The 24,972-nt window shown below is 41.3% G+C and overlaps 1 protein-coding gene across 4 annotated transcripts in view; it reads right to left on the reverse strand.

Annotated features, from left to right (window-relative positions):
* The window catches only part of gbp2 (guanylate binding protein 2), a 95,840-nt gene that overhangs the window by 10,598 nt on the left and 60,270 nt on the right, over positions 1-24,972 (reverse strand). For all 4 annotated transcript variants that reach the window (XM_060906083.1, XM_060906084.1, XM_060906082.1 and 1 more), the window contains 8 exons: positions 23,266-23,393; positions 22,740-22,849; positions 22,455-22,648; positions 17,922-18,164; positions 17,531-17,808; positions 15,054-15,266; positions 14,831-14,933; positions 12,260-12,453 (listed from right to left, as the gene is read on the reverse strand). In XM_060906083.1, coding sequence (XP_060762066.1) covers positions 12,260-12,453; positions 14,831-14,933; positions 15,054-15,266; positions 17,531-17,808; positions 17,922-18,164; positions 22,455-22,648; positions 22,740-22,849; positions 23,266-23,393 — 1,463 coding nt within the window. The remainder of the gene's footprint in view (positions 1-12,259; positions 12,454-14,830; positions 14,934-15,053; positions 15,267-17,530; positions 17,809-17,921; positions 18,165-22,454; positions 22,649-22,739; positions 22,850-23,265; positions 23,394-24,972) is intronic.

Below are 24,972 nucleotides of genomic sequence, written 5' to 3' on the forward strand. Positions count from 1 at the left end.
GTGTGTGTGTGTGTACAACCCCGATTCCAAAAAAGTTGGGACAAAGTACAAATTGTAAATAAAAACGGAATGCAATAATTTACAAATCTCAAAAACTGATATTGTATTCACAATAGAACATAAACATATCAAATGTCGAAAGTGAGACATTTTGAAATTTCATGCCAAATATTGGCTCATTTGAAATTTCATGACAGCAACACATCACACAAAAGTTGGGATGGGGCAATAAGAGGCTGGAAAAGTTAAAGGTACAAAAAAGGAACAGCTGGAGGACCAAATTGCAACTCATTAGGTCAATTGGCAATAGGTCATTAACATGACTGGGTATAAAAAGAGCATCTTGGAGTGGCAGCGGCTCTCAGAAGTAAAGATGGGAAGAGGGTCACCAATTCCCCCCAATTCTGCGCCCACAAATAGGGGAGCAATATCAGAAAGGAGTTTGACAGTGTAAAATTGCAAAGAGTTTGAACACATCATCTACAGTGCATAATATCATCAAAAGATTCAGAGAATCTGGAAGAATCTCTGTGGGTAAGGGTCAAGGCCGGAAAACCATACTGGGTGCCCGTGATCTTCGGGCCCTTAGATGGCACTGCATCACATACAGGCATGCTTCTGTACTGGAAATCACAAAATGGGCTCAGGAATATTTCCAGAGAACATTATCTGTGAACACAATTCACCGTCCCATCCGCCGTTGCCAGCTAAAACTCTATAGTTCAAAGAAGAAGCCGTATCTAAACATGATCCAGAAGTGCAGACGTCTTCTCTGGGCCAAGGCTCATTTAAAATGGACTGTGGCAATGTGGAAAACTATTCTGTGGTCAGACGAATCAAAATTTGAAGTTCTTTATGGAAATCAGGGATGCCGTGTCATTCGGACAAAAGAGGAGAAGGATGACCCAAGTTGTTATCAGCGCTCAGTTCAGAAGCCTGCATCTCTGATGGTATGGGGTTGCATTAGTGCATGTGGCATGGGCAGCTTACACATCTGGAAAGACACCATCAATGCTGAAAGGTATATCCAGGTTCTAGAGCAACATATGCTCCCATCCAGATGACGTCTCTTTCAGGGAAGACCTTGCATTTTCCAACATGACAATGCCAAACCACATACTGCATCAATTACAGCATCATGGCTGCGTAGAAGAAGGGTCCGGGTACTGAACTGGCCAGCCTGCAGTCCAGATCTTTCATCCATAGAAAACATTTGGCGCATCATAAAACGGAAGATACGACAAAAAAGACCTAAGACAGTTGAGCAACTAGAATCCTACATTAGACAAGAATGGGTTAACATTCCTATCCCTAAACTTGAGCAACTTGTCTCCTCAGTCCTCAGACGTTTACAGACTGTTGTAAAGAGAAAAGGGGATGTCTCACAGTGGTAAACATGGCCTTGTCCCAACTTTGAGATGTGTTGTTGTCATGAAATTTAAAAATCACCTAATTTTTTCTCTTTAAATGATGCATTTTCTCAGTTTAAACATTTGATGTGTCATATGTGTTCTATTCTGAATAAAATATGGAATTTTGAAACTTCCACATCATTGCATTCCGTTTTTATTCACAATTTGTACTTTGTCTCAACTTTTTTGGAATCGGGGTTGTATAAAGCACTTTAAAAACAGCTGACCAAAGTGCTGGACAGGCAAAGTAGTACGACTTGATAGACAACAGAAAAGACAACAAAAAGTGAGCATAACAATATACACATGCATACTGATAAATAATTCATGCTGTATTGAATGCCAGGGCATAAAAATGGATTTTTAGATGAGATTTAAAAACAGCCAAGGAAGGAACCAGGCGTATGTGCAGTGTCAGCTCGTTCCAGAGCTTAGGTGCAATCACTGCAAAAGCCCGGTCACCTCTGCTTTTAAGCCTAGAGCGAGGAACAACAAGACGGAGTTGGTCGGCTGACCCATATGCCCTAGATGTTGCCTGAACCTTTAGAAGATCTGATATATAAAGTGGAGCCAGACCATGTAAAGATTTGAAAACAAAGAAAAGAATTTTAAAATGTATTCTATAACAGACAGGGAGCCAGTGAAGGGCTGCAAGCACAGGTGTAATATGCTCCCACCTTCATGTTCTGGTTAGAAGGCGGGCTGCAGCATTCTGTACTAGTTGAAGACGGAATAAGGAGGAACAGCTAATGCCCACATATAGGGCACTGCAGTAGTCTAGGCGGGAAGAGACAAAGGCATGAATAGCCATCTCAAAGTTTTTGAGGGATAAGAAGGGCTTAACCTTGGATAAAAGCCTTAACTGGAAAAAAACTAGATTTTACAACTGTATTTATTTGTTTCTCCAATTTAAAATTACAGTCTAAAGTTACACCAAGGTTATTTACAGTATCTTTGACATATGTTTCAAGGGGGCCTAAGTCTCCATGCGTATCACAAGCAGCACTGGGCCGAAAGACTAAGACCTCAGTTTTATTTTCATTAAAGTTTAAAAAATTTAGAGCCATCCAGGCTTTGATGTCCTCTAGACAGTCTAATAAATATTTAAAGGAGTGGGGGTCATTATGTTTTAATGGCATGTAAATCTGCATATCATCTGCATAGCAATGGAAGGAGATGTTGTATTTTCTAAGGATGGATCCCAAGGGAAGCATGTATAACAATATAGGCCCAATAATGGACCCTTGAGGAACACCACAAGGGAGAGATGCAGAGGGGGATACCGATCCATCCAGGCAGACAGAAAAACTTCTGTCTGCTAGGTAGGATCTAAACCATTCAGGAGCAGTGCCTCTGATACCAACACAGTGCTCTAGACGGGAGATTAATATATCATGATCTACGGTATCAAATGCAGCGGTGAGATCAAGGAGGATCAGAATAGCAGAATCTCCAGAGTCAGTGGCTAATAGCAGATCATTAAAAACTTTTAGTAGCGCTGACTCAGTGCTGTGGAGAGCTTTAAAAGCAGATTGCAGAGGTTCCAGGATACCATGTGTATCTAGGAAAGACTGCAGTTGTTGAAGCACAAGTTTTTCCAGCACCTTCGATAAAAATGGAAGTTTTGAAATAGGTCTGTAGTTAGATAGGATAGAAGTGTCTAAATTAGGTTTTTTTAATCAACGGCTGTACAACAGCATGCTTAAATTTCTTTGGTACAACACCTGAAGCAAGACTACAGTTCATGATCGCTAATATGTTAGGACCTGTGGTCTCAATTGTCTGTGTAATGAGAAGAGGAGGAACAGTGTCTGTTGGACCAGATGAAATTTTCATTAGCCCAATGGTTTTGCTTAAGTTAGCAAATGATATAGGCTCAAAGTGACTAAAAGTTGCAGGGCAAGTGACAGAGATAGAAGGATCGGGGGTGGGTGGGGGGTTTATCAAAACTCTAATGCTGGATATTTTAGAAACAAAGTACCGCAGACATTTTTCAGTACTCACTGAGGTGTCTAACACTACGTTCAGACTGCAACCTGAAACGACCCATATCCGATTTGTTGTGAAATCCGATTTTTTTGTTAGGCCGTTCACATTACCAATTATATGAGACTTGTATGCGATCTCCAATATGAACGGAAAACGACCCAAAAGTGTCCCGCATGCGCAAATTGACACGTAATAAGCACATCTACATAATACGTAAACAAAAAAAAAAAAAAGCGCACTCATGTTTAATGATTTTTTTTTTTTTTGTTTAATTATCTGGTTAGTGTTAAAGTGTGAGGTCTCGTGTATGTTTTTGTTTCTGAACTGAAATGAAAACGTGTAGCCTGGTAACGAGGGTTGACTCCTAAATGTCTCTCTAATTTCTATACAAGTGCACTACATGTTACTAGGAAGTAATGGATTTTTAAACTCTATATAGTGCACTCGAGCTTCAGTAGGCAGTCATTTGGGATACGGCCGCTGTATTACCAAACTCTTAATTCAGGCTTAATAATTTGCACATATTTATTTCGTCATATTAATAAACTTTTTCTACATTTTTATAAATATTTATTTAGATTGTTTATAGCCAGCTGAATTCTGCAACTTCTCTCAGCGCTGGCTCAAGGTGCATAAAACACCAGTGCAGTTTGCTATGGAGATGAGGCGAGACCTGGCGATGTGGTTTGTGGCGGCGGCGGAACTCACACAATAATCTGATTAATGTGGGCAGCAGATTAATGAGACCGAAGGTGTCAAATTACTGGAAATTTCCAGAACAATCTTATAATCTTGTAATACAGGATGGTTTAAGTTATAAATCAGTTATAGAAACTTTTATTTAATTAGGCTAACAGATCAACATCCAAGTCCCTACCAAATCCACCATTAGCTTGATCAATTCTATAAAAGTCTATTTAAATTCTGAAAACTGTATAAATGCTGTTGTTTTCCACCAAAGAGGCGGAATTAGCCAACGCAGAATAGTGACGTTTGTCTCTTGATGACGTGTAGGTCGCATGAATGCGACCTGTCCGGTCAGACTGCAGTCGCATGTGAAAATATCGGCTATGCATCGGATTTAGGACCACATATCCAAGCGGCCTGGATCGCATGTGAAAAAAATCGGATCTGTGTCGTTCAGATTGTCAATAACAAATCGGATACAGGTCGCATATGGGCAAAAAAAATCGGATATGGGTCGTTTCAGGGTGCAGTCTGAACGTAGTCTAACTCAACAGACTGGTGTTTATTGAGAGCAGTATTAATAGTGTTGAAAAGAACACGTGGTTTGCCACAGTTGTGTAGAACAATATCAGAAAAATATTTTGTTTTTTCTGATTTAATAATTTTTTGGTATTTGAGCCAAGTTTCCTTTAAAATGTCAAAAGATACATGCAACTTATCTTTTTTCCACTTGCGTTCTGCCCTCCTACACTCTCGCCTGATTGAGTGAGAAATGTCAGTCAACCATGGCTCTTTTTTGGTTTTCGGGCGCAGTATTTTAAAAGGTGCAACACGGTCAAGGATATTAGTGTAGGTAGAGTAAAAAAAGGATGTCAGTTTTTCAGTATCAAAACAGACAGGTGTTTGAGTCTCAGCAGCACTTTTAAATGCCGCAGAGAAACGAGTAGTAATAGTAGGGTTGATAATACAACGCCGGCGCACAGGAGCGCAAGGTTTAGCGGTATGACCATGGAAAGGAATTTCAAATAACACAGGCATATGATCAGAAAAGACAGCGTCATGAACCTTTACGTTTTGCACAGGTAGCCCACAGGAGAACACCAGATCTAACGTGTGCCCCAGTATTTGGGTGGGGCCAGACACAGACTGAACAAGCTTAAAAGAGTCAATAATATTGAGAAAATCTTTTGACAGAGGTTTGTAGGGACAGCAGACATGAATGTTGAAATCTCCAACAATTAAAACACGATCATATTTCGCCATGATCCCAGACAAAAAGTGAGAGAAGTCCTGAATAAAGTCCTTATTATATTTCGGGGGAGGGTATATCACGGCACATAAGACTGGTTGCAGGGGATCCAACTCAAACACATTCAGTTCAAAACTGGAATAATGGGCCTCCAGCAACTGCTTGCACTTAAAACAGTTTTTAAAAACAGATGCTAAGCCACCACCGCGTGCGGTTGTTCTCGGTGAGTTTAGGTATGAGCAATCAAGTGGTAAAAGTTCTGCAAAAGGGCTCAACTCACCAGCACTTAGCCAGCTTTCTGTCAGGCACAACAGATCCAACTTCTGCGTTTTGAAGAAGTCATTCAGGATAAATGTCTTATTCCCAAGCGATCGTGTATTCACAAGTGCAATCCTGATAGACGCCGGATCACTCTCCTTCCGGGGTGCCCGACCTACCGGCCAGAGACTATGCAGGTTCACTCCCCCTCTGCGGAGGCGAGGTGAGCGAGCGTGTTGGGTGCGGAGCTCCTCCGGGGGCACAACAAGGGGCCTCAGCCAGGTGTATGCTGGTTCCAGGGAACGCCAAGACACAAAACGGCTGCAATCAGATGGAAAATCCGATGCCAAAATCCAACGTTTTGATCCCAGGGACAGCGACAGTTGAAGCTTCACCTTCACCAGCAGACCGCTGCGCTTTCCACGGCGTTTGCGCCTCTGGTTTCGCCGTGGGACAGGAGCCTGGCGTATACAAGCGGGTATCTCCGATAGAAATGGAGGGGGAGGAAAATTCTTTCCATCATCACACGATACAAAGTTTTGATAAGACAGGCAGATGTTAAGTAGTGACTGTCGATCATAGATCTGTAGACAGTTAACTTTGCCGGTAACAAGCGTCAGAAACAGGACAAACACAGACAGACACCAGAGCTGACAGCAGCAGACGGCAAGCCACACACACCGGCGCCATCACAACATGTCTGTGAATAAGATGGATGAGCTAACGGTGCTAACCAGGCTGCAGAGGGAGTACCGGGAGTGTAGCCTTATGTGCTTCACAGAGACTTGGCTGAATGAACTCTCACTAGACTCACACGTCACTCTGGACGGATTTCAACTCATGAGAGCGGACAGGAAAGCCAAGGAGAGCGGTAAGAGGAAAGGAGGGGGTATAGCGATGTTTGTGAATGACAGATGGTATAACCCGGGGCACATCAGGGTAAAGGAGCAGTACTGCAGTAAAAACATTGAACTGCTAGAGTTAGCATTCGGCCATATTACCTCCCGAGGGAATTCTCGCACATTATCGCGATAACTGTGTCCATCCCCCCGGCGGCCGATGCTGCTGCAGCCTGTGAGCTCTTACACACTGTAGTGTTAAAGCATCAGACATCACACCCCCAGTCCCTGCTCCTAATCTCCGGTGACTTTTTAATCATGCTTCCCTGTCCTCCACCCTCCCAACCTTCACTCAGTATGTGAAATGCCACACCAGAGACAATAGAATTTTGGATTTAATGTATGTGAACACCAAGGATGCATATACCATAGCTCATCACCCCTCCCCCTGCTGGGCCATTCTGACCACAATCTGGTTCACTTGTCCCCTACATGCATACCTATGGTGAATAAACAACCACCCACCAAGAGGTATGTAAGGAACTGAGGAGACCAGTATGTCACTGAGGGACTGCTTTGACACCACGGACTGGGATGTGTTGTGTGAACCTCACGGGGATGACATTGATAGCCTGACAACCTGCATCACGGATTACATTAATTTCTGTGTTGAAAACACTGTACCTATCAGGAAGGTACGGTGTTTTCCCAACAATAAACCCTGGGTGACCTCTGAACTAAAAGCCCTATTAAACGAGAAGAGGGTTTTTAAATCTGACGATAAGGAGGAGATGAGGAGAGTGCAGAGGGAGCTGAAGAGGGGGATAAGGAGAGGCAAGGACAGCTACAGGAGGAAGCTGGAGGAGCGCCTCAAGGGGAGCAACGCCGGAGAGGCATGGAGAGGCCTGAAAACCATCTCTGGCCACACAAAGAACAGTGGGAGGGGCCCTGTATCTGGGGGCCAGGACTGGGCAAATGAGTTGAATATCTTTTTTTCAACAGATTTGACTGTGCCACCCCACCCTCCCCCACTCACCATAGTCCTGACCTATCTGTGATATCACTCCACCCCCCCATAATACCCCTGACACCAACAGCTCCCTCCTCACACCACATCACCCCCCTCCGCTCCCTAACAGACCAATCCACACACTCCACCCCCGACCTCACTCTACAGGAGTCACACCTCGGCTACACCCCTCGCCTCTCCATAACAGCTGATCAGGTGTTGAAGAGGATCAAGACGAGGAAAGCTGCTGGCCCTGATGGTATCAACTCCAGACTGCTTAAGGACTGTGCAGATCAGCTCTGAGGGATACTTCTGTACATCTTCAACCTGAGCCTCAGTCTGGAGAGAGTTCCACTTCTGTGGAAAACATCATGTGTGGTTCCAGTTCCCAAGACTGCGCACCCCAGGGAGCTCAACCACTTTAGGCCAGTAGCTTTAACGTCTCACCTGATGAAGATCATGGAGAGGATTGTTCTCTCCCACCTCCGACACCTGGTGAACAGCGAGATGGACCCCCTGCAGTTCGCATATCGACCGGGCATTGGTGTGGATGATGCTGTCATCTACCTGCTACACTGGTCACTTTCACACCTGGAGGGCACTGGGAGCACTGTGAAAGTCATGTTCTTTGACTTCTCCAGTGCTTTCAGCACAATCCAGCCATCACTGCTTAGGGGGAAGCTGGAGGGAGCTGGTGTCGACTGCCACCTGGCTGCATGGATCATCGACTACCTCATTAACAGACCGCAGTATATGAGGGTCCGTGGCTGTGTGTCTGATGTGGCAGTCTGCAGCACGGGGGCTCCACAGGGTACAGTGCTCTCTCCTTTCCTCTTTACACTTTGCACATCTGACTTCAGCTACAACACGGACAGCTGCCACCTCCAGAAGTTCTCAGATGATACAGCCATCGTTGGACGTGTGTCAGAACAGGACGATCTAGAGTACAGAGAGGTCATCACCAACTTTGTCGCCTGGTGCGAACTGAATCACCTGCGCATCAACGCCAGCAAGACAAAGGAGGTGGTGATCAATTTCAGAAGGACGGCTCCTCAAATTGCACCAGTGAACATCCAGGGTTTGGACATTGAGATCGTAGAGGAGTACAAATACCTGGGTGTTCACCTCAACAACAAACTGGACTGGACAAACAACACAGATGTCCTGTACAAGAAGGGCCAAAGTCGTCTCCACCTCTTGAGAAGACCGAGGTCTTTTGGTGTGTGCAGGACACTGCTTAGGACTTTTTATGACTCTTTGGTGGCATTAGTGATTTTCTACGCTGTGGTCTGCTGGGGCTGTGGAAGTTCAGAGAGGGACAGGAAGAAACTTAATAAACTGGTAAGAAGGGCTGGCTCAGTCTTGGACTGTCCTCTGGACTCCATTGAGGAGGTGGGTGAGAGGAGGATGTTAACCAAGCTGACATCAATCATGGATAACCCCTCTCACCCCCTACATGAGGCTGTGGGGGTCTTAAGCAGCTCTTTTAGTAGTAGACTGCTACACCCACGGTGTAAGGAGGAGAGATACCGCAGGTCATTCATACCTACTGCTGTCAGACTGTATAACACCCACAACTTGTAATGTAGCACCAGTAACCTGTTTGTTGTTATATTTGCACTACTTCACCACTACTACCGCTACCATTTCTCATCAATGCAATTATTATGTGCAATAATATAGGTCTTAAACTATTTTTATACATACTTATATATATTATACGGAGTCTACCTGTAATGTGCAATTTTTTCTGAGCCCTTCAATAAGTTTTTTTTGTTTGTTTTGTTTATTTGGCCATAAACGTACAATAAAAAACGGTACAGGTGTGGCAGGGATGACACAAAAAAGCATAAAAACTTGTTTCCATTGTGGTCCCTTATCACAGACAAAAAATAGCTACACAATTAAAAAATAACAAAAAAATAATTTAACAATACTGTGTAACTGAATATCATGGGGAAGCATAGCAAAAATGTAAAAACTAATACCATAAATACTGAACAATATTTAATAATGTTAATAATAATAGAAAAAACAAAAAAGCAAGAGAAAAAAACAAAACAAAACACATAATAATAATTATTATTAATAATAATAATAATAATAATAATAATAAAGAATGAAATAAAAAAATATAAAAACTAAAAATACACAATCTACTGCTTCATCAAATAGAATGTTAAAAAAGTGCTGTTTTACCTTCTTGAACAGAGGAAAATTTTCTACTGATTTTATTTCTGAAGGTAGTTCATTCCAAATTTTGGTTGCAGTGTACAGAAAAGAAGTTTTTCCAAAAGGACCACACCGGGGGAGCTGAAGAGAAGAGTGACTGGATCTTGTACTGTAATTATGGGTAACATTTTGAATTGCAGAAGACAAGTATTGAGGCGCTGAGGAATTTTGAACATCATATGGGCTTTGAGTTGTTTGGATCTAAAATCAACTGGCAACATACCGACCCGTCTAAATTCATCAGCTCCTATGCGTGTTCTGAACGGCGCATTCAAAATAAACCTGATGACTATTCTGTGCACACTGGAGCTGTGACTTGCTCCTTTTAGTTGTGCCAGAATACCATGCTGTGCTGGCGTAGTCGTAATGACTGTAGTAGGCTTGAAGTAAGAAGAAGTTTCTTAGTGTCTGGACTCAGGTTGCCAGCCTGTCTATACAGAAACTTTAGTTTGGCATTAGATCTGCTGACTATTTTATCCACAATGCCATCTCCATTTAGGGACTGGTCTAAAGTTAGACCCAAGTACTTCACTTCAGAAGCACTGGATAAAATATTGCCAGCACATTGCACCTGAATGGTTTTAAAATTGCATAGCCTCTTTTTTGAAGCAAAGAGGATGGACACTGTCTTGCCCAAATGTAGAGATAATCTATTGTCGGTCAGCCATTCCCTGATCGAATTCATTTCCCTACTTAATCTATGCTCTATTACCTCTGTACTCTTATCAGCCACAATAAGGGCAGAGTCGTCAGCGTATAGTAGCAATTTGCATGTAACAGCAGAGGTAATATCATTGGCATAGATGAGAAACAGCAGTGGTCCTAATATTGACCCTTGAGGCACCCCACATGTAATACTTGCTGGATTAGGCAGGGTGCCACCTATCTCTACAACTTGCTGTCTGGGCTCCATATAAGAGCTGAACCAGTCCAATGCTGAATTATCAAGACCCATTGCTTGAAGTTTCAGCTGAAGAATTTCATGATCCACCGTATCAAAGGCTTTTTGGAGATCCAGCAGAACCATACCAACATATTTGCCTTCGTCCATTCCGGATTTGATGTAGTCACAAAGGTGGATCAAACAGGTCTCAGTAGAATATGAGGGCCTGAAACCAGACTGGAACTGACAGATAAGATTATTCTGAGAGAGATGTTCACCGAGTTGATTGTATACCACTCTCTCAAGTAATTTTGACATAGTGCTGAGAACCGATATGGGGCAATAATAATAATAATAATAATAATAACGTAATATACAATAAGGCAATATTTCTATACTTTTTCATGGTAGATAATGCAAATAGCCCTCTGTATTTAATCTTTCGTTTGTCTAATTTTTATTTCAGTTTTATTTTGTTATCTGTCTGACATTTTCTTGCTACTGTAACACGTGAATTTCCCCGATGTGGGATCAATAAAGTGAATCTAATCTAATCTAATCAGGACATCTCATCTCATCATCTCTAGCCGCTTTATCCTTCTACAGGGTCGCAGGCAAGCTGGAGCCTATCCCAGCTGACTACGGGCGAAAGGCGGGGTACACCCTGGACAAGTCGCCAGGTCATCACAGGGCTGACACATAGACACAGACAACCATTCACACCTACAGTCAATTTAGAGTCACCAGTTAACCTAACCTGCATGTCTTTGGACTGTGGGGGAAACCGGAGCACCCGGAGGAAACCCACGCGGACACAGGGAGAACATGCAAACTCCACACAGAAAGGCCCTCGCCGGCCCCGGGGCTCGAACCCAGGACCTTCTTGCTGTGAGGCGACAGCGCTAACCACTGCACCACCGTGCTGCCCCTAATCAGGACATTTTAAATCAAAATCTGGCTGCCTCTGCCAGGAAACTAAAACTGGGTCATCAGTGGATCTTCCAGCAGGACAATGATCCGAAGGATATGTCCAAATCAACACACAAATGTTTAGTTAACCACAGAATCAAGCTTCTGCCATGGCCATCTCAGTCCCCTGACCTGAACCCCATTGAAAACGTGTGGCTTGAGCTGAAGAGGAGAGTGCGCAAGAGAGGGCCTCAGACCTTGGATGATGTGGAGAGACTGTGTAAAGACGAAAGGTCTCAGATGCCCTGCTCTGTAGTTCCAACCTTATAAAATGTTATAGGAAAAGACTCGGTGCTGTTTGACTGGCAAAGGGAGGTTATACAAAGTATTAAATGCAGGGATGCCAATAATAGTGGCACACGTGTTTTTGTTGAAAATATTTTTTTGATGAGAGATTTGTTTTTCTCTGAATATATTTATTTCAATTAAAGGGTTTTTTTCCATTTTTTCCATTATGAAACGAAGCTATTTCACCAAAAAGGTGGATGTTCTTCTAACGCTTTTTACTAATTTTACAAGGGGTGCCAATCATCATAGTGGACAGTGTAACTGCAACCAGAAAATCTACCATGGGTAAAAAAATAAATAAATACCCAAGCTGAACCATTCAGATTCACAGTAAACATGTGGCATTGCTATACATGTGTGTGTGTGTATATATACACACGTGTGTATCTGCATTAAAAATGTTAAATTTGAATTCTGATAGTACTGATGTGTGTCACTTCTTACTCTAAGTTTAGCATCCACCACTCGTTCGATATCCTCCTTTGCTCTTGCCCTCTCTTTCTCCAGGTTTTCCACCAGCATGGTCACGTGCTGCTCATAGCTCCTCTGCTGATCCTGGAACACCTGCTCCTGAAACCGCTGCATTTCTACTAAAGATTTGTTTTTCTGCTCAAGAAGCTCCTTTTGCAAACGCTCCACTGAGAGGCACATAAACAAAGATGTAGTTTTATATAGACACATGCATATACATACACAGAGAGAGAGAGAGAGAGAGAGAGAGAGAGAGAGAGAGAGAGAGAGATTAAAGGAAATACGCAGAACCTTTATTTTTAAATGCATTTCTGAGTGGATAGTATCTCCATCCTTGACTCTTGTATGCTGCAAAAATGGGAATTAAAAATATATATATATTTTTGAGAGTTAAAATCGACCGCAAGGTTGGCATTCGAGCTGCCCCGCTGAGCCAGCCAGCCCTGAGTGCGTGACGTCACTGTGATAACCGGTTTTAAGGCCAAGACATTTGACAGCTGTAGACCAAAGCCAGACTGGGCAGGCGAGAGTGGTTGCAATAGCCTCTTCGTTCGGATTTCTAGGAGATTCTTCGGATTCCTCAGATAGTCATACATCTGAATGTGATAGTCCTGAAATTGGAGTGTGTGTACATGCTACTGCTATACACGTAGAACTGTATCAGTTCGAAACATCGGAAAGTGAATCTGATAGTAACACGTCGGCCATGGAGGCGCCCACCTTACGAAATAAAGCCAGAGAACAAAGCCGTCTAGAGAATTGGATAGGATTGAACTGACAGTCTCATGTGACTCTCATTAAAACAGGATAGGCGTTATAACTTATGCAATGTACAGGCATGCATTTTCACTGATAAAACATAAAAGGCTAATCAGATGAACTGAGACAATCACATTCTGAAGCAAATTAAATAATCTTATACCGGTAACTTAAATACACAATACAAGTTACATGTATTAATCTAAATGCAAGTAAACAATGAGTGTTGTTGTTGTAACCAAATGAGAGTCGCATCTTACCCATCTATGTTCTCGCTTCTTGAAGGCCGAGCTTGTGGCTGATTGTTTTGAAACTATCTGACTTTCAGTTCTTCGTTTAGTTCTTTGTTAATTCACTTCTTCCACATAAGGGTGAGATATTGCTGCTGAGGCAAGCATATCCAGCGGGGGAAGGGGGAAAAAAGCATATCCAGTGGAGAAATCTGATGACTGGTCCACTCATTCTCCGTTTTCTCCATACGGAGTACTCCGCCATTACTACTCGGCTCACGCTCCTGGAGAACTGGTGCAACTGAACTTACTTTCCTTTCCTTGTAGTTTCCTTTTCCTTTAAATGTTGGTACTGCACCCTCTTTTAACATGGGCTTATAGCCAACACTCCTCAACAGATCAGAGGTTTCGTACGAGTCATCAGTAAAATGTGCCCGTGAATTTCTCGCAAAACACGTCCAAATCTTTGCAGTTTGAACATTCTTGGGCCATGAATGCAACATACATCCACCTTCTGTCGTGTTGCTGCACCCACCACCAACACATCCACGTGGCATGGTGATAAATTAGCTCAAAATGGAGGATTGAAGTTGCAGTTAGCTCTGTGTTTTAGGATAGCGGAAATGGCGATGAGACCGATAGCCTTCCTACTGTGATGCCACAGATGTCAAGGTCATTCACTCAGAGCGCGACCTATATGAATCACTTTAATCGTAAAAATTACTATATTAAATTTATTGTTAATGCTTAAAACTATTCCTATGCCATTCTTGAGGTCTCAAGGCATTTATAAACAAAAAGTGAGGCCATGGTTCTGCGTATCTCCTTTAATGATAAGTTACACTTAAATATGTTAGCTAATGTTTGAATGAGCATTTATCTGCTGAACTTCTGTTTGTCTAGCATTCAGAAAGCTGTAAAAAAAAAAAAAAAAAAAAAAATGGTAGGTTGTTATTTTAACCAAACCACTGGCTAACACATAATGAGTAATAATAATTGGGTTTATTATTGAGTTGTTTGCAAATTACCCCAATATGTTTGTTTAGATATCCTGGTTTTGTCAGGGCATTTTCAATTTTAATGGTCCAACTTATAATGAACAGACCTTGCTACCATGGCATACTTGGGCCATTATAGTTAAAAAAAAATTAAATAAATAAACGAAAACCCAGAGCTGAGAGAGGGGGTAATATTCTGAGAAAAAATTCACAATTTCCAAAATAAAAAGTCACAAATTTACAAGAAAAAATCTTGGGAATAAGTGTTTTTTTTTCCCCTTTCATCTTCCATATTCCTTCACTTTGCAAAACTAAATCTACATCATCACAGAATATAAAAGAATAAAGTGCTAAAAGATTTTCGACTACATTTCCCAGAATACGCTGCAGTTGGTAAACCTGTGAGCATGTGATTGTTGCACTTCCTGGATGCAACAGGTGATGAATATATAAACCGCACAGAATGCGGTGTTTCTCAGTACATCCTTTAAAAGCTGCATACAATGCTGATGTATTGAGACATTGCCTGTGGGTATTGGTAAAACAGGTGTGTATACCTTCCTTGTTTTGCTCTGCTTCAGTGAGGCACTGATCAGCTAAAAGAATAGTCTTCCCATACTGATCCTTCTCCTTCAGATACTCACTCAAAACTTCCTCGCTCTATAAACACACACACACACACACACACACACACACACACACACACGCATTTCATCTACGTAATTATTCTTTTTTTTTTTTATTTTGTTCAGACAAAAATAAAACTATTCACAGTCATACCATCAACTGTTTGTGTGTGCATTCTCTGTATTTCTTTATGGAGCTCTGGATTTGATTGCGGTACTTGCTGTAGCCTCCAGGGTGCATAAATGAGCCATCACTCATCGCCTCCTCCAGAGGAGAAAACACCTCTTTCAGCTTCAGCTTACACACCTTCAAACACTCCTCATTATTCTGAGCACACAGGTCCTGATACACAATATGGATCTGTTCCTGGGAGATGAACACAACATGACAGTTAAAAGAGTTCATTTTTTTTAGGAAGCAGACGAAATGCCTCCCGACATCAGTGAATAAACAACACCACTAACTTGTTCTAGCCGTATTAACCAACATGGTAACCCTTGTCTGGAGTGGGGTTCAACTTCCTGCTGTGCCCTTGCTTATAAAAGTAGTTAAATTATTATGTACAATTTAACATTTCACAGCTACACCATACAACACGCCCAAATCACTTGCTGAGGTATTGTATTAAATATTACAATAGTTAAATGTTATAATATTAAATGTGACTGTTATATTCATGTTCTTGTGCTTCTTTATAAAATATAACCATCAGTGTCATGATCCTAATTAAAACTACAGGAAAAAGGAGAAACTTTTAACATTATAAATCTCATTATGCTCAATGACTGCATCCACTGACACTTAAACTTCGCCTGTTTATGAAACCAGCAGTAGTACCATAACCCCTTTTAAGTGTGTAAATATGCATTGGACTAATTTTCTTTAATTCCATGTATGATGGTAAAAGGCATGTGATCTCATTTTCAGATGTTTCCTTTACTTTATATGTGGATGCAAAAAGTCAAGAGTTCTAAACATAGGAAGTATCAGTTTTTGTGTATATCAAATACAAAGACACAGTTTAGGTGTAAATCATATTGTTCAAATTCTAAACAGTTTGTGCAATTTAACCTTCATGGGTAAGTGTGTAATGAACTAACACCCTTCTTGTGTGCCACCAGGGGTGCCATTAGGATGGGAAACATTGGGACAAGTCTAAGGGCCCAGCATTGACAGAGGGCCCTCAGAGGACAATATTAATATTATTACCATGTGCAAGTTAATTTAATAAAAAAAATATAATGTTTAATAATTCTGTCTCTTAAAATGAGCAAATACAACAACCTTCTGGTTTTGGTTTTCCATTTTCTTCAAAATTATTTAGAATAGATAGTCTTTATATTTCACCCCTCTCCCTATTCATTACATGGTATAGTCTTGTATAGATGGAGCCAAAGCGTGACACCACGTTCGGTTTGTTGCTTTCCAATCCAGCACTAACATTAGCTGCGCATGGGAGAAGCAGAATTTATGGTGACCCATCAGTAGATTGACACCATCATGAAGAAGCTGGGTTACCAGAAATGCAACGGGGGGCAATATTATATTCTTTCATAGGGCCCAAAATTTCTAGCAGCACCCTTGTGTGCCACAGCACACTACATTAATTACATCATTTCACATAGCAAAAATTTAGAGTCCCAACCATGCGTATATCATGCAGACTAAATTCTGTATGCATGTGATAAATTATCTAGTTTTGCATGTATGGTTACTTACTATACTCATTCATATACTATTCTGAATAAATAAAAAAATGTAAAAAATATATTTACCAAATAACATAAATTAAGGCAATTTTGCCTCAGGTGAGTTTCATAAATCTTCAAGAACAAAGAGGAGAGAGACGAAAGGGAGAGAGCTGATCAACACAGAGTCATGTGCATATGTATATGTGCACGCACAGGTACACGTGTATGCTGAATAAACTAAAATCACTGAAAAGTGAAGGTGAATGAAAATAAAGCATACCTTTTTTATATCAATAGCAAACAACACTTTTTAATCTCTTAGGCTGAAGCTATGCATGGAGAATTTATAAGGCACTTCCTTTTTGCCTGGTGAGACATAAATTCATCGTGTCACCAGTTCAACACCTTGAAAGATATCAAAAATCCCTTCGCAATTTAACATCAGCAACATCTTGACATCATATCTCCCAAATCTGACATGAATCCACCTAGGAACAGTATTTCAAAAAGTAACACGTCAAAACACACAAAATGGAAAATAACTCACTTTCTGTTTGGCGTGGCTAAAGCAACAGATATTACAAATGCATTTGTCTTAGGCAGACCCACATGTGTACCAAATTTGGTGTGTGTACATGAAACTATATGCCAGGCAAAAGACTCAATTACAAATGGTGGTGCTATAGTGTCACTGGGCCACATCTGGGGCCAAAACTCTGTCCCTGAATAACTGTCACAAGCACTGATGTGTGTGCCAAATTTCATGAATTTTTGCCCATAGTAACCACCTCAAAAATGGTCAGGTTTTGAAGGGAAAAAAAAAAAAAAAAACTTTGCAGATCTAATAGGGTCCTTGCATCTATGGTGCTCAGGCCCTGAAAAAAAAATCCTTATGGATTTTATGGATTGTGCATGCTTTGTGTTTGTAAGGTACAGTACCATAAGTTTCAGCTGTGCTTTTTGCTCAGTGTCATTGAAGGAAGTCCTGATGAAGACGTCGACTGCTGCCATCTCTGCTTGTCTGTGGATGTCTGATAGCTCAGCTGGGTCATGTGGAAAGCACACTAGATCAAAAAACTGACACTGGTAGACCTGCAGGCCCTGTTCCACTGCCCGATCATTCTGGATCTGACTCAAAACCGCCACTGCATTCTCCAAACAAGGAATCCGGCCACTACGAATTGCCTCCACATACACCTCTGCCAAACTGCACAGAGCTGAAAACAAAACAAAAAACATCCTCGCATTTTAGAAAGCAACATTTACCAAATAGCAATGATTCTGACTTTTTGATGCTTATTCAGTGTTGCTGTAACAGCTGTTTACTGACCACTGCCGGTGAGCACCCGTCCCCCTGTTAAGGTTTTTGGTTTGGTACTGTTAAACACATGGCTGCAGAACTCATCAGCACGCTGCAGAAAGCGTTTGTCAAGATCTTTCTCAGACAGCTCCTCCAATCTTGTCAGGTCATCATCTCCAGCTGGCCGTGGGAATACAAAACACCGCCGTTCTGCAAAATAGTCACGCAAGCAGCGCCTGGGGAGGTTGAACTTCTCAATAGTTTTGGAAGAACCTGGAAATGCAAATAGGAACAGGGCTTAAAAATGTCTAGACTGTACAGAGTGTGTGTGTGTGTGTGTGTGTGTGTGTGTCATTTTAGTCTCCACAGTACCATACCATTGTGGTGGGGTCATGGTGTTGGGTTATAAGGAATACAACATCAAGAGGTATGATTAAATTAAATCAAATCAGCTCTTCTACATTTTAAAAACCAAGTGAGCATTGTGGACCATGTGTGAATTGTTTCACATCAGTATTTGAGAGACATGTAACTGACAACAGTTGTGTAATCTGTCTTCTCGTGATTTTTGTGCCATTCACTCAATTCCTCTATAATTTTACAACCCCGATTCCAAAAAAGTTGGGACACAGTACAAATTGTAAATAAAAACGGAATGCAATGATGTGGAAGTTTCAAAATTCCATATTTTATTCAGAATAGAACATAGATAACATATCAAATGTTTAAACTGAGAAAATGTATCATTTAAAGAGAAAAATTAGGTGATTTTAAATTTCATGACATCATCTCAAAAAAGTTGGGACAAGACCATGTTTACCACTGTGAGACATCCCCTTTTCTCTTTAAAACAGTCTGTAAACGTCTGGGGACTGAGGAGACAAAGTTGTTCAAGTTTAGGGATAGGAATGTTAACCCATTCTTGTCTAATGCAGGATTCTAGTTGCTCAACTGTCTTAGGTCTTTTTTGTCGTATCTTCCGTTTTATGATGCGCCAAATGTTTTCTATGGGTGAAAGATCTGGACTGCAGGCTGGCCAGTTCAGTACCCGGACCCTTCTTCTACGCAGCCATGATGCTGTAATTGATGCAGTATGTGGTTTGGCATTGTCATGTTGGAAAATGGAAGGTCTTCCCTGAAAGAGATGTCGTCTGGATGGGAGCATATGTTGCTCTAGAACCTGGATATACCTTTCAGCATTGATGGTGTCTTTCCAGATGTGTAACCTGCCCATGCCACATGCACTAATGCAACCCCATACCATCAGAGATGCAGGCTTCTGAACTGAGCGCTGATGACAACTTGGGTCGTCCTTCTCCTCTTTTGTCCGAATGACACGGTGTCCCTGATTTCCATAAAGAACTTCAAATTTTGATTTGTCTGACCACAGAACAGTTTTCCACTTTGCCACAGTCCATTTTAAATGAGCCTTGGCCCAGAGAAGACGTCTGCGCTTCTGGATCATGTTTAGATACGGCTTCTTCTTTGAACTATAGAGTTTTAGCTGGCAACGGCGGATGGCACGGTGAATTGTGTTCACAGATAATGTTCTATGGAAATATTCCTGAGCCCATTTTGTGATTTCCAATACAGAAGCATGCCTGTATGTGATGCAGTGCCATCTAAGGGCCCGAAGATCATGGGCACCCAGTATGGCTTTCCGGTCTTGACCCTTACACACAGATTCTTCCAGATTCTCTGAATCTTTTGACGATATTATGCACTGTAGATGATTATATGTTCAAACCCTTTGCAATTTTACACTGTCGAACTCCTTTCTGATATTGCTCCACTATGTCGGCGCAGAATTATGGGGATTGGTGATCCTCTTCCCATCTTTACTTCTGAGAGCCGCTGCCACTCCAAGATGCTCTTTTTATACCCAGTCATGTTAATGACCTATTGCCAATTGACCTAATGAGTTGCAATTTGGTCCTCCAGCTGTTCCTTTTTTGTACCTTTAACTTTTCCACCCTCTTATTGCCCCTGTCCCAACTTTTTTGAGATGTGTTGCTGTCATGAAATTTCAAATGAGCCAATATTTGGCATGAAATTTCAAAATGTCTCACTTCTGACATTTGATATGTTGTCTATGTTCTATTCTGAATGCAATATCAGTTTTTGAGATTTGTAAATTATTGCATTCCGTTTTTATTCACAATTTGTACTTTGTCCCAACTTTTTTGGAATCGGGGTTGTACACGAGTAATCCTGCATCAAGTACATGATTTACTTTAGAGAACTTTGTTCTTGTTTCCTACAGACAATAGCGGGTTGGATTAAGTCAGTATTTTAGTGAAGTAGCTTAAAGGGCTGATGACACGAACATGACTCTATGCAATTTCTTAAACTATACAACATGGCAAACATGTTAGATTTCTGTTATAATTACGTGAAAAGAAGCTGTTGTTATGCGAATATCCAATTTTTAATTGCACAGCGCAAGAAAACTGGGTCCGTGGCTCGCGGCCATGTTGTGACGTCAGCGGAAGAACACGCTGTGGTTCACTGGCTGTTCTACTCTGGTTCTACTCAATGGAAATGGTGCATGAAAACGCCGGTGAACTCTAGTACTAGCTCTTCCTCTTCTGGGAGTCTAGAATTGTGTTGATCTCTTCCGAATAGAATCTATGATAGCCTACCCTCTTTACCCTTTGCCTCTCGTTGCTAGGCGGCAGTTACATGAAAGCCGCAAGCTTTCACAAGCAAATACATGACTGATATCATGCCGACTTTATGATTACATTTATGATTATCATGTAGAATCTATAGCTCTACGTACCTTTATCTTATGTCGTTTCACAACACATGTTCTGACAGGAGGCCTGTCTTTGGATCCGGCCTAGCTACTAGTAGACCCCCTCCGGAATACTGGCAGTGTTGCCAGATTGGGAGGTTTCCCGCCCAGTTGGGCAGTTTCAAGTGCATTTTGAACATATTTTGGGCTGGAAAACTTCAGTAGTATCTGGCAACAGATACTGCTGACGTTTTCCAGCCCAAAATATGTTCAAAACCCACCAAAATGCACTTGAAACCGCCCAACTGGGCGGGAAACCTCCCACTCTGGCAACACTGTGTAGGCACTGCTGATGGTAGCAGCACACGTTTGTGCTGAACTGCACACCCAAGAGATTCTTTTAAGGTGGGAAGGGTGTCAAAACAATCCAAATCGAAGTGTTCAGAGCACAGAACGGATGTTGGTGAGGGCTCCCACTTGTCACGAGTGCGCCTGACTTGCTTCACCCACTTCGCATGCAGCTCGGGATCTCTGAGAAACTTGAATAAACTGACCCCATCCTTGTGGGTTTTGGAGCAAAAGCCGGCAACAGAACGCGAAGGCATAATAACGCTCTCTCTCTCTCTATTATATATATATATATATATATATATATATATATATATATATATATATATATATATATATATATATAAAAATGTATAATAATGTATAATAAAAATACTAATAATGATAAACTGAACACCTGTCGCATCAACAACAAACTGGTAAGTTAGGAGGAAGGTTCTTTCGCTGACGTCATATAGCTCCTCCTCCTCCTTCGTCTCCTGGGTGCTGCAGCCCCGTCAAATTTGCCCAAATAGCCGCGTTTTTATCATAACTTGTAAAATAGGCGCCTTCGTGAATTAATATATGGATCATCGGGAATTACTTTTTATGTTATAAAACATCGCCAAAGATGTCAAAAACGTGTCATCAGCACTTTAATGATGTGGAAGTAGGTTGAGCCAAATACATCACAAACACCAAGTGGGGTCTTGCCGGGCAATGACACGTAGAATTCTGACCCAAGTGGGTTGAGAAATACAACTTTGGTGTCATATTTTGAATGTAACACTTCTTGCTGAATCAGTCCACTTGCATCAGGACAGTTGCTTTTATTTCAAACAATGAAAACAGTGCCTTGGTATAAATTGAGATATTGGTTTACACCTAATCAAAAAAACTCCCAAAGCCACCATTATAAGTGCAAATTACACGTGTCTGAAAATAACCTTCAAGTCTCAAATGATCACATCACATCACAGTCAACGAATAATTGCCAAATAATTTGTCGTATAGCATTTAATATTGCATAGAATTAAACATGTAAATGGCAACACATTTTACAAACATAACATGCTTAAATACATTATGGGCCATTGATATTTATATTTTAAAATCTGAATATGTATGTACAGTATATGTAACATTTGTAACAAACTGACTACAAAACTTATATTTCAATTATCAAGTCTGACCATATCTTAGTGAATGCCAGGCTGCAACTGTTTTTCTAATGTAGAATGATGCTCTGCTCTGGTGGGATTTCAAGGGTTAATCTTATGATCCTAGTAATTGTAAAAGGGTAGCAGAGAGGTGAACATGACATTCTGTTATTTAGATGACAGTACTGCAAAAAAAAAAATCATTTAAAAAAGCATTTTTACTGCTAAGAGTCAAATTTACCTACTTTAATAAAATTATACTAGGTTAATGACTAGTTATTTGAAAATGGCCTTAAAATGTAGGAATATTTAGAAGCCATAGCACCTGTCTTTGCTCACCAGGTTTAAGTGTCAAAGCACTTTCCAGATATTCATCAGATGTGATGGCCTTGCCTTCCTTCTCCAACTTCAGCATGAAGTCTCGCACAGTCCAGATGAAGGAGGGGAAGATTCGCATGAAGTCTTTTGAGTCATCATGGTCACCACTCGTCTGTGCTTTCACCCGGATATTCTCACTCAGTTCTGTCACATAGCTGCAAGGTGTATTGTTCAAGAAAACAGCACTATCATCATGTGTACCTTGTTTTTGTGTACTGTACGTGTGTGTTATTCAGGAAAGGATACTGCAGCTTCTCAAGTGCATGGTTGTCTATGGTTCCAATGCTGTTGTAGACCAAAGTGCTGCTGAGCAAGACAGCGAGGCAGAAGATCCATGTGTCATGCTTTTCATCACCCTATAATGCCATGAAAAGATATTTGTGCTGAAATGATCTGGCACAGATAATCACATTCTATAAATCCTCAATCATGAGTAAAAGTAACCATTTAAAAATCTGCACAGACCAGCCAACCCTCCTTTTATATACGGGTATTTCATCTTAACTGAAAAATTTGTTTTTAAATTTGTTTGTCTTAAAATGGATTTGGGCTGACTTCCTGAACCGCACGATTATCATAAGAACCCCACAAAATAGGATTGGATCTGAAAGTTTTTAGAATGTACAGGATTTTCATGAATGCCAAATTTGTTGTGTAAATGCTCATATGAATGGCATAAGCATAAATCCCTTCATATCCAGTTTCATAAATGAAGCCCAGTGTTGTTACAGGGGATGTTGTGAGTACTGTACTGCTATGGAGTTTTCCAAACCTTGTGCACGTCCCCAAGTCCCTCAGTGTCCAACAGCATCAGAGTGTGTCCTGGTTTAATGGGGTGTGGAACACACCACATCCAGATGCCTTTAGTTTTTGACTCTATGGTGTTGCCCAAAGCAAAGCCTGAAACATTCACAGAAAAATGTAATATTATTACACGTTATGTAGTCTGCTGTAACCTTATATACTGTAAATGTAAATATAAAAGAAATTAACCTTTATCATGAAAACTTATATACGTATAGGTGTTCATCTCATCATCTCTAGCTGCTTTATCCTGTTCTACAGGGTCGCAGGCAAGCTGGAACCTATCCCAGCTGACTACGGGTGAAAGGCGGGGTACACCCTGGGCAAGTCGCCAAGTAATCACAGGGCTGACACAGACAACCATTCACACCTACGGTCAATTAAGAGTCACCAGTTAACCTAACCTGCATATCTTTGGACTGTGGGGGAAACCGGAGCACCTGGAGGAAACCCACACAGACACGGGGAGAACATGCAAACTCCACACAGAAAGGCCCTCGCCGGCCATGGGGCTCGAACCCGGACCTTCTTGCTGTGAGGCGACAGCGCTAACATATATATCACACATATACACACACACAGTGGTGCTTGAAAGTTTGTGAACCCTTTAGAATTTCCTATATTTCTGCATAAATATTATCTAAAACATCATCAAATTTTCACACAAGTCCTAAAAGTAGATAAAGAGAACCAAGTTAAACAAATGAGACACAAATATTATACTTGATTGATCATTGACTTATTAAGGAAAATGATCCAATATTACATATCTGTGAGTGGCAAAAGTATGTGAACCTTTGCTTTCAGTATCTGGTGTGACTCCCTTGTGCAGCAATAACTGCAACTAAATGTTTCCGGTAACTGTTGATCAGTCCTGCACACTGGCTTGGAGGAATTTTAGCCCATCCCATCGTACAGAACAGCTTCAACTCTGGGATGTTGGTGGGTTTCCTCACATGAACTGCTTGCTTCAGGTCCTTCCAAAACATTTCAATTGGATTAAGGTCAGGACTTTGACTTGGCCATTCCAAAACATTAACTTTATTCTTCTTTAACCATTCTTTGGTAGAACAACTTGTTTGCTTAGGGTTGTTGTCTTGCTGCATGACCCACCTTCTCTTGAGATTCAGTTCATGGACAGATGTCCTGACATTTTTCTTTAGAATTCACTGGTATAATTCAGAATTCATTGTTCCATCAATGATGGCAAGCCGTCCTGGCCCAGATGCAGCAGAACAGGCCCAAACCATGATACTACCACCACCATGTTTCACAGATGGGATAAGGTTCTTATGCTGGAATGCAGTGTTTTCCTTTCTCCAAACAGAAAGCTTCTCATTTAAACCGAAATATTCTATTTTGTTCTCATCTGTCCACAAAACCTTTTTCCAATAGCCTTCTGGTTTGTCCATGTGATCTTTAGCAAACTGCAGATGAGCAGCAATGCTCTTTTTGGAGAGCAGTGGCTTTCTCCTTGCAACCCTGCCATGCACACCATTGTTGTTCAGTGTTCTCCTGATGGTGGACTCATGAACATTAATGTTAGCCAATGTGAGAGAGGCCTTCAGTTGCTTAGAAGTCACCCTGGGGTCCTTTGTGACCTCACCGATTATTACACGCCTTGCTCTTGGAGTGATCTTTGTTGGTCCGCCACTCCTGGGGAGGGTAACAATGG

Source organism: Neoarius graeffei, chromosome 23 (genome assembly GCF_027579695.1).
Source record: "Neoarius graeffei isolate fNeoGra1 chromosome 23, fNeoGra1.pri, whole genome shotgun sequence".
NCBI lineage: Eukaryota > Metazoa > Chordata > Actinopteri > Siluriformes > Ariidae > Neoarius > Neoarius graeffei.